Source organism: Pagrus pagrus (assembly GCF_965226575.1).
Source record: "Pagrus pagrus genome assembly, chromosome: 5".
NCBI lineage: Eukaryota > Metazoa > Chordata > Actinopteri > Spariformes > Sparidae > Pagrus > Pagrus pagrus.
In genome coordinates, this window is record NC_140189.1 from 29,384,518 (window position 1) to 29,399,111 (window position 14,594).

The 14,594-nt window shown below is 41.9% G+C and overlaps 1 protein-coding gene across 1 annotated transcript in view; it reads right to left on the reverse strand.

Moving 5' to 3' along the window:
- The window catches only part of tnmd (tenomodulin), a 48,034-nt gene extending 34,662 nt beyond the window's left edge, over positions 1–13,372 (reverse strand). Inside the window, exons 1-2 of the mRNA XM_084352354.1 lie at positions 13,207–13,372; positions 10,224–10,358 (exon numbers count right to left, since the gene is read on the reverse strand). Of these exons, the coding sequence (XP_084208480.1) occupies positions 10,224–10,358; positions 13,207–13,254 (183 nt within the window). The 5' untranslated portion in view covers positions 13,255–13,372. The remainder of the gene's footprint in view (positions 1–10,223; positions 10,359–13,206) is intronic.
- Between the last annotated feature and the right edge of the window lie 1,222 nt (positions 13,373–14,594).

Consider the following 14,594-nt stretch of genomic DNA (forward strand, 5'->3'; position numbering starts at 1 on the left):
AATCGCTACAACGAGAGCGCGACCGCCCTTCTTCTTCTTCATCACCACACAGCTGACGTCCCCAGAACAGCGAATCCCCACCGCCACTTCTTCATACAACATATAGGACGAGCCAGCGTCGCCTGTAACAAGGTAGACTGTTAGAACAATTCTTAACAGAGCCGCTCGGAGACACACAACCTCGTAATTGTTCAAACACTGTTTACATCATGCGACTGCCTTGAAGACACAATAAAAGAGGGAGTGATAGTCCTATGCAGAGACACTGGGCGAACACGCTGGGACTGTGGGTACTGATGAGAAGCTCTTGGTCTGTTGCCATGGCCCCTGTGTGGGTTGCATGTCAGTGCTGGTCTGCTCTTCTTTTTAATAACACTGAAAAATACTTTGAAGACCGACTGGGGAAACACAACACATTATGCTCCCAGTGGTCTGGATCTGTGAGTCTACAGCTTAACATTGTTTCATGCTATTAATAAAAAAAAAACCCAGCTCCAGCTTGAACGTCATCATTTGACTTTTTTCAGCACAATTTATTATTAAACCTCACAGGGTCCATCGTGGTCAGCCGCTGATGAAAGACATGCAAATGTAGCACTTTGAAAGAGCAAATTAGAGAAATGCTCCTCAGCATTTTTTAAAAACGGTTCAGCCCAGAAAGTGTAGAGGGCTTCTTCTTCTTCTTCTTCAGGTGAATGAGCAGGTTTTCTCTCAGAGTCACGTGAGGTAAAAAGGTATCCAGCTATCCTCGACTATTAGCAAGTGTCACCGCCATCAACAACCTGTCTGTGTCCAGTTCAGGTCAAGTGTTGACGCATTTTGAAAAGGGGGAAAAAGCAAAATTTGAGTTGTGACGTAAGCGAACGTTCAGCTCACAGCTCTGAGGGAAGAAGAGGAAGCTGTCTGGAGAAGTTGAAGACTTCATCATTTGTATTACTGTGATTATTAATGTGTCACATGAATCTCAAGAGAGTTCAAACTTGTTGTCTCTGCGCAAAAAATGACACAGTTGCTTGTTACAGGTTTAATAATAAACCTGAAATCACAATTATCACCTTTAGCTCTGCATCCTGTCTTATAAACATGTGAATATGTTACATTTAATCAGTACAGCAACAAATATGTGAGTTAAAATGAGATTTTCTACATCAAAACGACTGTAAACCGGTCATACAGCATTATACCACATGACAGACAGTGTAAAAATCGGTTTCTCAGCAGGAATGGATTTTGATATTAATATGTAGTTTATGACAGCATTGTTGTTAATTAAACCCTGCAACATTTTACCCAGGCTATTATTTGTTCCTGCCAGACAACTAATGAGCCCCACATTATCTCAGCGAGAGACAAAAGCCCAGAGGACACGCCGTACTTTAAGGAGTCTGGGACCCCGGGTGGAACTGCTCAGAAGAAAGCAGACTTTCTGAAATGACGGGTCTGCGCTCACACTGGGGAGACGAAGCGAAAAATCAAAACAACCATCATCCTCCTCCTACATTTAACATGAACCTTTCATTTCAGCCATTCATGTTGTAGCTGCTCACGCAGGTCAACGGGTCGGCCCCGCTGCCGCCGTGAATACGACGGAGAAGGATCTCGACAAGCTTTATCACCATCAGCTGACAAAGTGAAGTACATTTTCTGGGCAAATGAGACACAGCAGCCGAGCAGCAGCTGCCATCCATCACACTTGTGGTGATGAGTGCTGGGTAACTACACATCCAGTATAAAGAAAAAAAGAAAATCGCAAATATTTCAGAGCATTCAGATGCTTCAAAGAAGCATTTTAAATATTAAGTGGTTCTTTGGGCAACTAGATCACTGAAAATCATGACCGCACACTCGTCAAACACAGAGGAACAGACAAGAGTTGAACTAACAGCATGAATGTATTGGAGGGGGCTGACCATTACTGCTGATTAGCATGGTACATCAGTAATACTGACCCTATAGTGCACATAGTTATCAAACTGTTTCCGTCATGTCAGTCAGAAGCAGATTTTCCGCCCCCTGATGTCGACTGAATTTTAACAATAAGGAACCTAATTGGCTCACAATAAGCTCAATATTCAATAAATGTTGAATAACATTTTATGAGATCATGAACCTTTTTTGTTTCATGCACATTTTTCATCACTTTCTATATACATATAAAGTATATAATATTAAATTTTGCCTAAATTACCAGCGTTCTTAGACAGAAAAGACACGAGATCCTGCTGCTGTACTGACACTGAACCTGAGAGCAGGAAAGGCTTCCTCGTTCTCTGGATTTGACTGACGTGTTCGCTTAATGAGCTTCATGGTTTTTTTCCATTCTCTCCATGTTGCACTGTACATGTCATTTTGCTCTCTGAATAAATCTGGTGAATCTTGATATCCTCACTAGCATCGTAGCTCTATTGTGTCTTGAATGTTGCCAATAACCCGGTTTAATAAGTGTTTTGTAAATGCAAATAACATGTTATTGATTACGCCTTTGTTTGATCGGTCCACTTCACTTTGTCTCAGCGTTTCACCCCTCGGTTATGTGCACCTCTAAAGGAGACCTGTTACTTTCCGTTTTTTCCCCTTTCCTTCAGTGTGTTAATTGGGTTCTTGCATGCATTAAGTCTTGAATGTTAATAAGCTCAAAGTCTGCATCAACAGGAGCTTCTCTCCCACAGAAATCACTGCTCCTGAAACGCCTCATCAGTAGTCCTGCCTTCAAATTTTGTGACTCTGTGACATCAACTACGACGCCATGTCACACATTTGCCTAATTAATGTCTATATTCACAGCAGAAGTGAAGCTAACTGGAAGTTGAAAGCACGACAGAGATGACTAGAGACACGGTGAGCGGTGCTGGCTCAGGCGTGTGTTTGCTGACCAATCAGAGCAGACTGGGTATTCAGGAGGGAGGGGGCCTTAAAGAGACAGGAGCTTAAACAGAGGGAGAGGGACAGAGCGGCAGCACTGGACAGTTTGAGAAAATGGATGTGTTTTTTGAGCATTAAAGCATCTAAACCTAAACCTAAAAGAGGACGGGGCCTGACGCTTGAGTTCATCAAGGACAAGACTTACTGTAAATTAAGGAAACTGCTGTCAACAAGTAAACAGTCAGTTCCTTAAATTTACCAACACAGTTAAGTTACGCAATGTACATAACGTAACATAAGTTACTTATGTAATGTAGGTGCTTTTGTTACTGAAGTTACAGAAATAACGTATTGATTTTGACCCAAACTACAATGTTTTCCTGTTCCTGCGGTGCGGCAAAGGCTCAGTACACCTGTACAATGCAATGCAGGTATTTTAAGCTAAACCATGATTTTTTCTTAACCCTGACCAGGTGGTGTTTGCATTTAAACCTAAACAAATTGAAACTTGCAAGCGTCCAGTTTGAACTTATCTGTGGTTTTGCAGAAACGTACTTAGCTAACATTTATTCTGGCGACTGGGTTGAACGTCAGAAAATGTTGTTTTGATGACAATCGACCTCCAGTCCTTTTGATACGAGGATGTGTTGCTTTGAACTATATATTGTTTGAAATGGTGAATGATATATGAAGTTTTTGACAACTACGGTGCTATGGAGCAGTGTTTGTTTTGTTGCTTGTGCGAATGCTTTTTCTTTTTCAACCTGTCACATGTAAAACTGAAGTGACACCAGAGTTAAGTCACCGGAGACCAGCTCACTACAGTAGCTGCATCATCCAGCATGTCAGCATAAAGTTTTTTTATTCTGCGACTTATGGATTCACAACATCTGGAATGAGTTTCTCATCATTAATGAGGTTCATTACAGCTCTGAACTCTAAGCTGTCTGGCTTACTTTAATCATTTCCTGTGTAAACACTTGAAGTTTCACCGGATGAAAGCTCTCTCAGTAAAAGTGTGTTATTTTTGCTGATTTTTCATGTTTATTTCACCAATCTTAAAAAAAAAAAGAAAAACCCAAACAAGCTTGACGGGTCTGGATACATGTCATTAAAATTAGCAAACATTCCTGCTTTTACAGTTGCTACAAGTTCTCATTTTCACACATTTAAAGAGAGGCTAATCAGCTGAGGTTATTCAAATAGAAGTGTTAGACTTTGCACCAGACAGAGACCCCCGGGGATGCATTTAAATGCTGCATTGCTCCTCACATATTGAGCAAAGTGACTAATGTGGCAAACTCACAAAAAGTCAATGCAACCTTTTAACTGCTGACAGATATATAGCTCAGCACGGTGACATGGCAAGTTTTCAGGATAGAGATTCACTAATTTCTAAAAAAAAAAAAATCACGATCCATCAGAGAATATAGCGTTTTATCTCTGATCTAGGAAAACCTCAGATATGTTGAGAGACGACAGATGAACGGAGGGTGTCTCCAGTTTGCTGTTCACTTCCCTGCTTCGGCATCGTGGCTGTGAATGCACATCGAGGCTATAAGCGGTGCAGACTAACTGGGAGACTGAAAGTGGATGTGAAAGCTCAATCACGTTTCTAAATTGTACAACAGAGGAGAGGAGTCTACTTGGCAGTCACACTGGTGAGACAGGGGGGGAGAGAAAACAGAGTCTGAAAGAAAAAAAAAGAAAAGGCGAGCATTGTGTCTGTTTACCCACCGCACTGTAGCTACATACAACATGCTGCACATGGGCTGCTGGTGGATTGGCAAAATGAAGAACTGGCAATTAAGATGGTGATTTTTTGTCTCCCCCCCCAACACACCCATATTATTCTAGCTCCTAAAAAGAGAATCGCAGACACACTCAAATGCTGTATGGCACAATCAATAACTCCCGGCGGGCTCTGCAGTGCTGTCACGCTCTCTGTAGCACTCACCGTCCCAGAAGAAGGCAATGTGCCACAACCGCCATGAAGCCTTCCTACCTCAGGCACTCCACTGGCAACAATTTAAAACAACTCTCTTTTGTTTTTTCCCGGCCTGCATCCCCTCCCTCCTCCTCACTGTTCCCTGAGTAGAAGGCATAATGCATCATCTTAGGAGGGAGCCCGTAGCGGCCTAATTTAACAGCCAGGGAGAAACACCAGTGGACACTGGCCTGCTAATGAATGAATGAGCCTGACGTGTAAAATCAGAAAAGATTACAGACTGAGGGGCAGGCCTCCCAAAAGGTCTCGGCAAACCAGCTGTTTAGATAAGCCCTGTTACCTCCCCAGAATAATAATTTGTCCGCATGAGACCGAGTAAACAAACAAAGAGCGCGAGGAGAAGTTAGCACCGTCTCCTTTTATTCCTGGAGACAAACTAAGAAAATAAAAGCGTCAGGAAGATAGGATCATATCACAATCAAATCTAGTGTCTCCCCTCCCCTGTTGCATGTTGACATCTGGACACTGAGGGGACTGTTGGGTATACGCAGCCTCTGAGCAATAAATAAACAAAGGGGGGCCTGGCCTTGAGAAGCCGTACACCTGTGACCAGTGGAAAAGCAGCAGGCGCAGCAGTGTTCATTAAAGAAGCCGGTCCTGACAGTGAGGCATTTAAGAGGCCATCAGGAGCGACAACTCAGCAGCTACCTTGGGACCGGAGAGGGGAAGGCATCAAGGTGAGCAATGCAATTTCAGCTTGAATAATGGAGCACTTTCCTCAGGTCTGACATTCATGTATTTCTCAGGCAGTTTTGCCATACAGCCCCAACAGCACCTGTGAGCTATTCAATGCTCCCCAGGAAAAACTGGTTTACAATGTCTACAGGTCCACAATTACTCTGTGCCTGGCTGCTGGTCTGCAGATAATCTCCCTCAAAGTGCTTCATGAATTAAAAATAGCACCAAATGTATCAAATCTAATGATATGAAAATTTAGATCGGGGATGTTCTGCACTACAGACATCATCTAGATTGTATTATTCTCCCCCCCCCTCCCTCCTCCTCTCTTTGAAAATAATTTCGTCAAGGCGAATTATTCTCACTTTTCTGTTGGATTCACCAGCCAGATTCCATTTTCACAGAGTTGCTGATGTAAACTGGTAATAACAGAGGATTAATTTACAAGGAGGCAAAATCCCCCAGTGAGACTTGTGGCCCAGAACAATAATGAGCACATAGTAAACAGAAACATGCCGTAAGCCAGAAGAGAATGCAGACACACCTAATCTACACACGGAAACACACAATGCACACCGATGCATACACAATCGCATACATGAAAGCACGACCACACCCTCACACACACGCACACAAACAAACACAGAGGCAGAGAAAATGATGGCAAAGTATCTTCCCCGGGCCTCTGTAACAACATATGTTTTCAGGTAATTAAAAGAAGATCCCAAGCGGTTATCATGTCATATTGAAATACAATGCCTGGAGCAAATTACCATTCTGTGGTTATTAATACAAAGCCGGGTGTGCGAGGTCACGTCGCCCTGGTGAACTGTGAGGAGAGACCAGAAGTGTTGGCTGCAGTCGCGCTGCGGTTTTGACTTCTAATTAGGATGCTAAGGTCAAAGAGCTATGTAATGCGTGGTGTGTTATATGCATTGTGTGTGTGGTAGCCATTAGTAATGGTTTTTTAATGCAACGTAAGTTCAAGTATTGACCGAGCACAAAACAAATTTAGGCAGCAGTCAAATGCAAGTTGCATTTTGAGGACGTGCATCTTGTAATCAATGCATTTAGTAATTCGATCGAAGGCAGTATTAGTGCTTCCTCCGAATGTTATCTCCAAAGCTGTGGATTCCTCAGATTTGTCAGTTTTGATCCCTCACTTATCTCGCACGATGTTCAACACGCCATCTAAGTAATGTCAGGCCGCATCCTCGTGCTTCTCCAACATCTCTTTCATTTGATGAGATTTTATCTGCAGAAGAAAGATGCGACTCCAGCAGTTAGTTTGCACCTCTCACATATACTTATCAGTTTTCAGAGTCTGTCAAAACAGCTGGAGAAAAACACATCTCAAACTGGAAAGAGATCACATCCAGAACTTTCTCTATAAACTTGTATTTCACTTGTGAATGCACTTTTCAAATCAGATGTATTTTTTGTGTGTGTGCTGGAAGAACAAAGCAAGAATTCAAGCTTTCATCGCTGACTAATTGAGAAATTCCTTTTGTTTGATAACTGAGAGGAGTAATAACCTTCATTGATGCAGCGTTTTTCAAAACAAAGTTACAAGGTTGAGCCGTGATTCATACACTTCAGGGCTGCAATAGGTTACGCAAACTCATTTAATGAGCCTACAGTAGAGAAGCAACGGTAAAATAAAACATGTAAAACTGTAAACTACCTGAAAGAAAAAAGTTATTTAACTACTTTTCTAATAGATGAAATCGACCCATCCGGGTACTTTGCCCTCGCGTGACATCACCGCCCCCTTCTGGTTGAAAACAATCTTTCTGATCTGAATGGCGAACGAGTCTGCTGAATTAACAGCAGAAAATAAGAAAACCGTATGTCTTTTTAGGTATTAGTTTGAAATACTATGGCCAGTCAGGCACGCAGTTATATTCAGAGTCGTTACATAGAAAAAAAATAAAGAAATATCTGATGATGAGTCCTTTCAGTCTCAGTCTGCATCAAAGTGGACGAACCTGACGCACACAACTACCTTATAAAACGTCCAGGTCATTTTTCTGTCATTAGGACTCTTTATAATCTGTCCAGTGTGAATTTATTGTAAACTAATCACATCGCTGTGGTGAAGCAGAGCTGCTGTCTCTGCTCTGACGGCCGTTTGTGTTTAATCACTTGACCGCTGACTCGGAGCTGAGAGGAGGTGAAAACAGGCCGGTTTAGCTCCACTTCCAGCGTTACTTTATGCTGTTTACAGGGTTCATTATTAGAAGGTAGGTCAGCTCAATTTATGTGTATTATTAACATTAAAACACCCTCTGCTCCTGGCTACACCAAACTCCATTATAAAAGCAGGTGTTTTATGGTTGGGCCTTATTTTTTCACAGTAAAAACTGTAGTTACAACTTCAGGGAGGCGCTTTTTTGATTCGCTTCAGTCTACAGACACAATAGACACACACGTCATTCACTCAGTAACATCATTAACTAACCTGTGATGAAGTGATTGGCACAAACGGACACGTATTGACTGGCTGGGTCTCTCTGTGGATGACCTGAAGCCAGAGATCTCTTCTTTACCTGCCCTTCATTCTTCGGGGGGGTGAATAAAATCATAACCTTTGGGATTTTTTTTTATTGTTTGACATGAAAAATGCATCACAACGGCTTTTAGGCATGTCACTGCGAGCAGTTTTCAACTGTGGCGGAAGCACTGAGAGCTTTTGGGTGTGGTCGCTCTGGAGACTGATCTCATCTATAGACCTCACACGGCGGCCATTTCCCTCTGACATCATGCTCAGGTTGTCTTATAAGTCTTAGAGACAGCAACTTGTTATCAATTTAATGCTTCCTGATCTATCAGCAACTTTAATGATGATGGATGGTGAAAAGCTAGAAGGACAAGGGGCCAAATTTCAAGGTAAAACAAAAATATTTGATATCCTCTTAGCTTCCATTAGACAACAGCTAATCTAAGCTAACATTACCATTTATTTAAAGGTCGGATGGTTTATTGAATGCTGCGCTGGTCTCTGATGTTTGAGCACGCTGACAGAAGCACTGCACTTTAGTTAAATTTGAACTTGAGTCGTCACCTGCATGCTCGTCTTTGTGCTCAAATAATAAACAACCACCTCTCGCTGCTGTTTTCTAAAATAAATTATGTACTCTCCCTTTGGCTGCAGATACAGTGCTCTGCTGCCCACAGTCTATACACGTACGTGCCAGACGCTGCTCAGGATTAGCTGGTGAGTCAAGAAATGTCCCGCTGCGTTGCACCCAAAAAACCATTCTCCAAACAAGGTCTTGGCTGCCACACTGATGCAGAAGAACTAATCCCTCCATCCATCCATCCATCAATCCGACTCTTTACCTTCAAAGTAGTCCCTGGATAGTTTTTCTGAGGATACATACCTTTCTTTATACCATCCATCTGTGTCTGAGGGAGCTTCCTCCCCATCTGACTGACAGGTGATCCTCCTTTGAAGTGGCTCCATCTCACTTGCCGATGTGGAGGCCAGAGAATGAGCCTCTCCCCCTCAAGACCCCATTAAAGCGAAAACCCAGGGTCCGCGGGTTTGATATTCATCGCCTGGGCAACCTCTGCCATCAACACATTTTGTGCCACGTGAGAATGATCACAGCTTATTAAAGTGGAAATAATGACTGCGCTACCTCCGGCATGAAATATTTAACAAGGACAAAGGAGATGGCTCAAAGGTGATTCATATCTATGTTGAAAGGAGAGAACGTGGACAATACCGTCTACGCAGGAAGTGGAAGATGAACCTTGGTTAACCTGAGCTTGGGAGAGACTGTCTGCAGTCGAAGTTTGTATCCAAATGGAGGCAGGAATAGTCGTCTGCTGAATTAATGTTTATTGTTGGTGCAACAGCAAGCACATCCTGCATGGTACATTTCCCCCCCTGTTCAACTCATGGCATTTACAGTACACACAAAGCAGTCTGAAATAAATGTGCTCATTTTTAACCATCATTTCATTATAATCATATTCTCTCATTTGCAGCCGTGCTCAGAACGTATAGAGCCTCCAATCTGTGGATGTGAAATTATTGATGTATTTCTCCCTCCAGCTCGGGTAAATTAGCTTTTTTGGCCTCTTGGGAAAACCAGGGGGAAAGAGGCAGAGCGAAAATGTTCTCCATCAAGTGTGATTGAATTGGATTTTACAAGATGAATTGCCAGGACAAGAGTTTATCCCAATTACACTGGCAAGAGGTTTCAGTCCCCGCTGCAGCCACTCTGGTCAACAGCAATTAGGGTCAGCTTTGAGTTATCAGGAGCCGTCATTGTGAGAAGATGTTTACAGTGTGAGCAGAAAGCAGATAAAATGCAACGGGGCAACGTTTGGAGCAGTAAAAAAAAGAAAAAAAAAGGAGGTTTGTGGTTCAGTCCAAGAACTCATGAAATTACACATCTGACAGCCAAAACATGAGCCGAGCAAAACACAGCTGTCTTTTCCATAACCCACACATCTTTTAATCTAGCGGAGCACAATACAGTCTGCAGAGGCTGCCTTTGGCTCTTTGTGTGGCCGTCCATTTTCCGTACTCGAGTATTTTTTTTCTTTGATGTAACCTGTATGATTTGCTGATGCGGTGACTCAGTGAGTCTTTCATCTGTCTCTACAGACAATGGCAATAAGGCTGATGATCGGCGAACAGTGAGCTGATACTTCGTCTTACCTTCCCCAGACTGGGGCTCCACAGGTATCTCAGGCTGAAAACAGAGAGAGCCAGAATGAGGAAGACCAGCGCCAGAACCAGAGCCACTCGCTGGTAGGTGTGGTATTTGTTCTTCTTCTCTTTTCCCACCTCAACCTGCAAACATATGGTGTATATATATAGTCCAAATAACCACAGTATACCTCACAGCCAACAGTTAGATGATAAATACTGTATCTCTCTCATATTGGTTAACATTTTGTGCTAGCTTAGCATAATGACATTAAACAGCTCGTCTGGCTTCGTGTAACGGAAACAAAATCTGCCTACCAGCACTCGAAATAATGAATATATCATGTTCCCTGTGTTTAACAATTTCACACAAGCCTCCGTAAAAAACCTAAAATGAGACGTTACTGTACGTGTGCCTTTGGAAAGAGCTAAGCTAGCTGTTCCCCTCCTGTTTACAGTGTTTATGCTAAGCTAAGGGTTAGTTAAAGGAGCAATATGTAAGAATTTTAGTTTAAACACCAGAAGGTGAAGAAATGAGTCTTACATTATGTCACAGACATCAATGTATTGTGTTGTGGAGATATCTTCCAAAGTTAGCTAAATCATTTGATCCCTATCTAAGTTAGCGAGGGGCTGAACTGGAAGTTAGCCGGCTCAGTCGGAGAAATCTTTGGTACGCACCCTCAATGGACTCTGAGATCTGGGTCATTTTGGACCTGCGAAGTTGAGCTTATTTGGCTCCGAAATACTTCTTCCCATTTTGCAACTCTTTGTAACAGAGATAAAGGACATGGCAGTGGTGTCAGTCCTCTCATGTAACAGTCAGTAAAGAAAAAACGTTTAAGCACTTTTCCCAAAATGTCCAATTATTGCTATAATTGATCGATTTCATGTGAGAAATGTACTGATGACTAAAAATCCGACCTCCCTATCCCGAGCGCCGGGAAGAGCGGACTGCGACGAGCGCCACAGAAAGGTTACGTTCATTAAACTTTTTTCCTCAAATGAAAACTCTGCCCGCTTTAGTCAATTCCCCGAGCTTAAGGCCACAAATTAATAAAGTCGGGCTTTTGTTCCAGCGCAGCTCCAGCGGGGAGCGAGTGAAAGCTTCTCATTCACACCGGACCACTTCTGAAGGTCTCGGAGGACAACAGAAGAGCAGATATGTTAAAAAAAAAAAAAAAAACTGAGCCAACTTCAATTAGCGAAATTGGTGTTGCTTATCTTCCTGTCTTTAAAAGTGATGATAAAGCAGCTTTTGGTTCTCTATTGTGGCTGAGGTTGTTCCAGTAGTTAAGCTGCAGCAGATTGGACAGCGGACAGACTTTAAATAATTTGGAGTAATTATTTTCGAATAACGGTGGTCGGATTTTTTGGGAACCTGTGTTCTGTTAAAATAACTATCCAAAAAAGACCTGATATATATTTTATATAGCCTTTCTTAGTATGATTTGAAAAAAATACAGTATGCAGCTGGCATGGAGTACAGGAGGAAATAAGATTTAGTAATAATGGCATACACTTCCACTGTGCGCTTGTTGAATATAGATTGAATTTCTGATTTCTGGTAAATACATCAGCCGCACGACTTTGGGGAAGGACAGAGGACACATTATTCAAGAAAAGCCCCCCAAAAACTTTACCAGTAATAAAATCTAGACTGCTGCCCTTCTTTATTTGACATATTAGGGACAGTAGCCGCACAAAAAAAACATGAGGCACATCAAAGTATTGTACATTCCTAAGGCATGATGAAAAGCCGTTGGATATAGAGCCAAACATTCCTTACAATGTGAATTTCTCCGAGTGAAGAAAGAAAAAAAAAAAAAAAAAAAAAGTGGCTGAAATCCTGCGTTCTCCGGTGGGAGGTTGCATAAGCAGTGGAAACTTAAATAGAGGACAAACCTCTCTGCCTGTGCCTTGAATATCGAATACTCACAGGAAGGAGGTGGGATTGAAAGACAGACAGACAGACAGACAGACAGACAGAAATAAAAGCAGGGAGGGATGGAGACGGCGAGCAGCCTCAGAGCGCAGCACCCGCCAACTAGTGTTTAAAGGTTTAGCAGTTCAGAATCAGCCAGGCAATTCCTCTTGAGCTTTGTGAGGAAGAGTGCCCGGAGCCCCCTGCTGTTATCGTGCGAAAAAAAAAGAGCACTTGCTCGAGAAAACAACAGGAAAAAAAAAAAAAGGCCTACATAATCAGCAAGCAGAGGCTGGTGGTTTATCACACTGGGACACTCTCATATAAGCATTTGAATTTCTGCGAAAAAGTATTCAGAAATAATGTACCAGAGGTGATGTTTTAATCATAATCATTATCCATCCATCACCTACAGGGTGTTCAGGGTGAAAATGCAGTCTCTGATGGGCGGTGAAAGAGTTGACTTTTACCATATATATATATATATAAAGTTATATATCGCTCTGTTGTTCACAAGGTCTGCAACAAGTGGAGTCTGAGAGGAGGAAGAAGGCAAAAAAAAGGATTTCAGTGCCCCGTCTTCCTTAATAATAAAACTCAAATAAAGATAATTCTCGGTGCATATTTGAACGCTGCCTGCATGTGAGAAAAAGGGAAATTTTTTAGATATTAAGCAAATACAGTGGTTCAGGTGAGGCTGAATATAAGGGTGGAAATAAAGGAAGAAAGCCAAGGTGAAAAGCCAAAAGGAGTTAGATGGAAAAATTACTATTCTGTGGAAACTCAGATCACTGAGAGAGATCAAGCAGCTCTCCTTTTCATGATTTTTTTTAAAAAGAGGCACACTTCTGACATATTTCACTTAAAGCTTACACTCAAATATCACAGGATTTTCACTTTTAATCCACCACGACTGACACCTGTACCTAATTTATGGAGCTGTTAAAAGTTTAAGGTTGCTCCCATTTTCTTGACACTGTGTGACCTAAAATTCTTCCAAAAACCTTCATAAAGACACTTAAATGTAAGAATGTATTTTGTGCAATTAATAAATCAAACTGGACTCACATCTTTCCACAGGATCTGTTGACTGCTGGATTGACTGCTAGCCTCCATGATGCGAGCTCACAGGAGGAATCTTTCCGATCGTCCTAGCTGGGGGAAAAAACTCTGCAAAGCAAGGAGCCCCGGCTTTCATACCGTTGCTGTAATTTGGGAGTGTGCTGAAGGGGAGGGAAGTTTCAGATAGAGTGGAATTACTCAAACATTTGTGATACCCATTAAAAGCAAAGGCAGATGTGTCTCCTGCCTGCTTTCATTTCAAAGAGGTGAGGAGCCACAAATGGATTCAGACTGAAATACATGCCCTCTGTTGAATAAATTAAATACTATACTTGAACAAAAATACTGTAATGATTCATCGCTTTTTAGAAAGATTTGCTGCTTGGAGGACACAAAGTTTGCATGTGGAAAAAAACCCACATGTATCTACATGATGCAGATTCTGATCTTCTCAGTTATATTGTCTGAAGTATCAAAAAGAGTTCAAGTGCCGTCTTTCTGCTTTTGTTCCCCCGTCGCTCAGTCGGCACACTCGACTACAAACAGGTGCACTAAACAGGAGCTGAGACGACTGAATAGCAGCATAATGAAAGAGTCAACCTTATAAAATGAAAGGAATTTGCACTTGTGCGCGTAAAGATGTAAAAGAGGAATGAAGTAAAGACTGTAATCGGAGGACAGAAGTTTAAAGAGCCCCTCCAGAGATGTTTTAAGACATATAAAAATACTCTCCTTGAAATCATAATTTGGTTTTTCCACATAAAAAAAGTTCAATTATCTTATTAAAAATACCCAAAGTTAAGTCTTCTCCCTCTCTGTCATTTATATACCCAGAATATCTGTCCAAATATTGTTTATTTCTAAAGTTGAACTGCCTGAAGTCTCCTGCTTCACTGAAAACTTTGCTCTCAGTGTGTAGTAACAGATCACATGTAATCACGATTTTATAATCAGATTACAACAAAATAAGTGAGTGACTGGACGAGATTAGATTAAGAAAAGTACTTACATTAAAGTTACATTGTCAAGGATTACTTGATTACATTATTCATTACACCTTTAAAGGGGCAGTACAACCCAAAATCAAAAATACATGTGTTGTTCATCTATCTGGGAGGTTTCGGTGTGAGTTTCAGAACTGTATTTGAACTGCTTGAGCTAGCTCGGTTAGCTAGTTAGCAACCCGACCCATGTTCAATGCTTTTTATGATGAACGTTGACTGTATTGTAAATCCCTAAAATGTATGAACTCAAATGGACTTGCATTTCGACAGCGCTTTTCCAGTCTACCGACCGCTCAAAGCGCTTTACAGCACTTGTCATACTCACACATTCACACACACATTCACACGCTGATGGCGGAGGCTGCCGTGCAAGGCGCCAACTGCTCATCA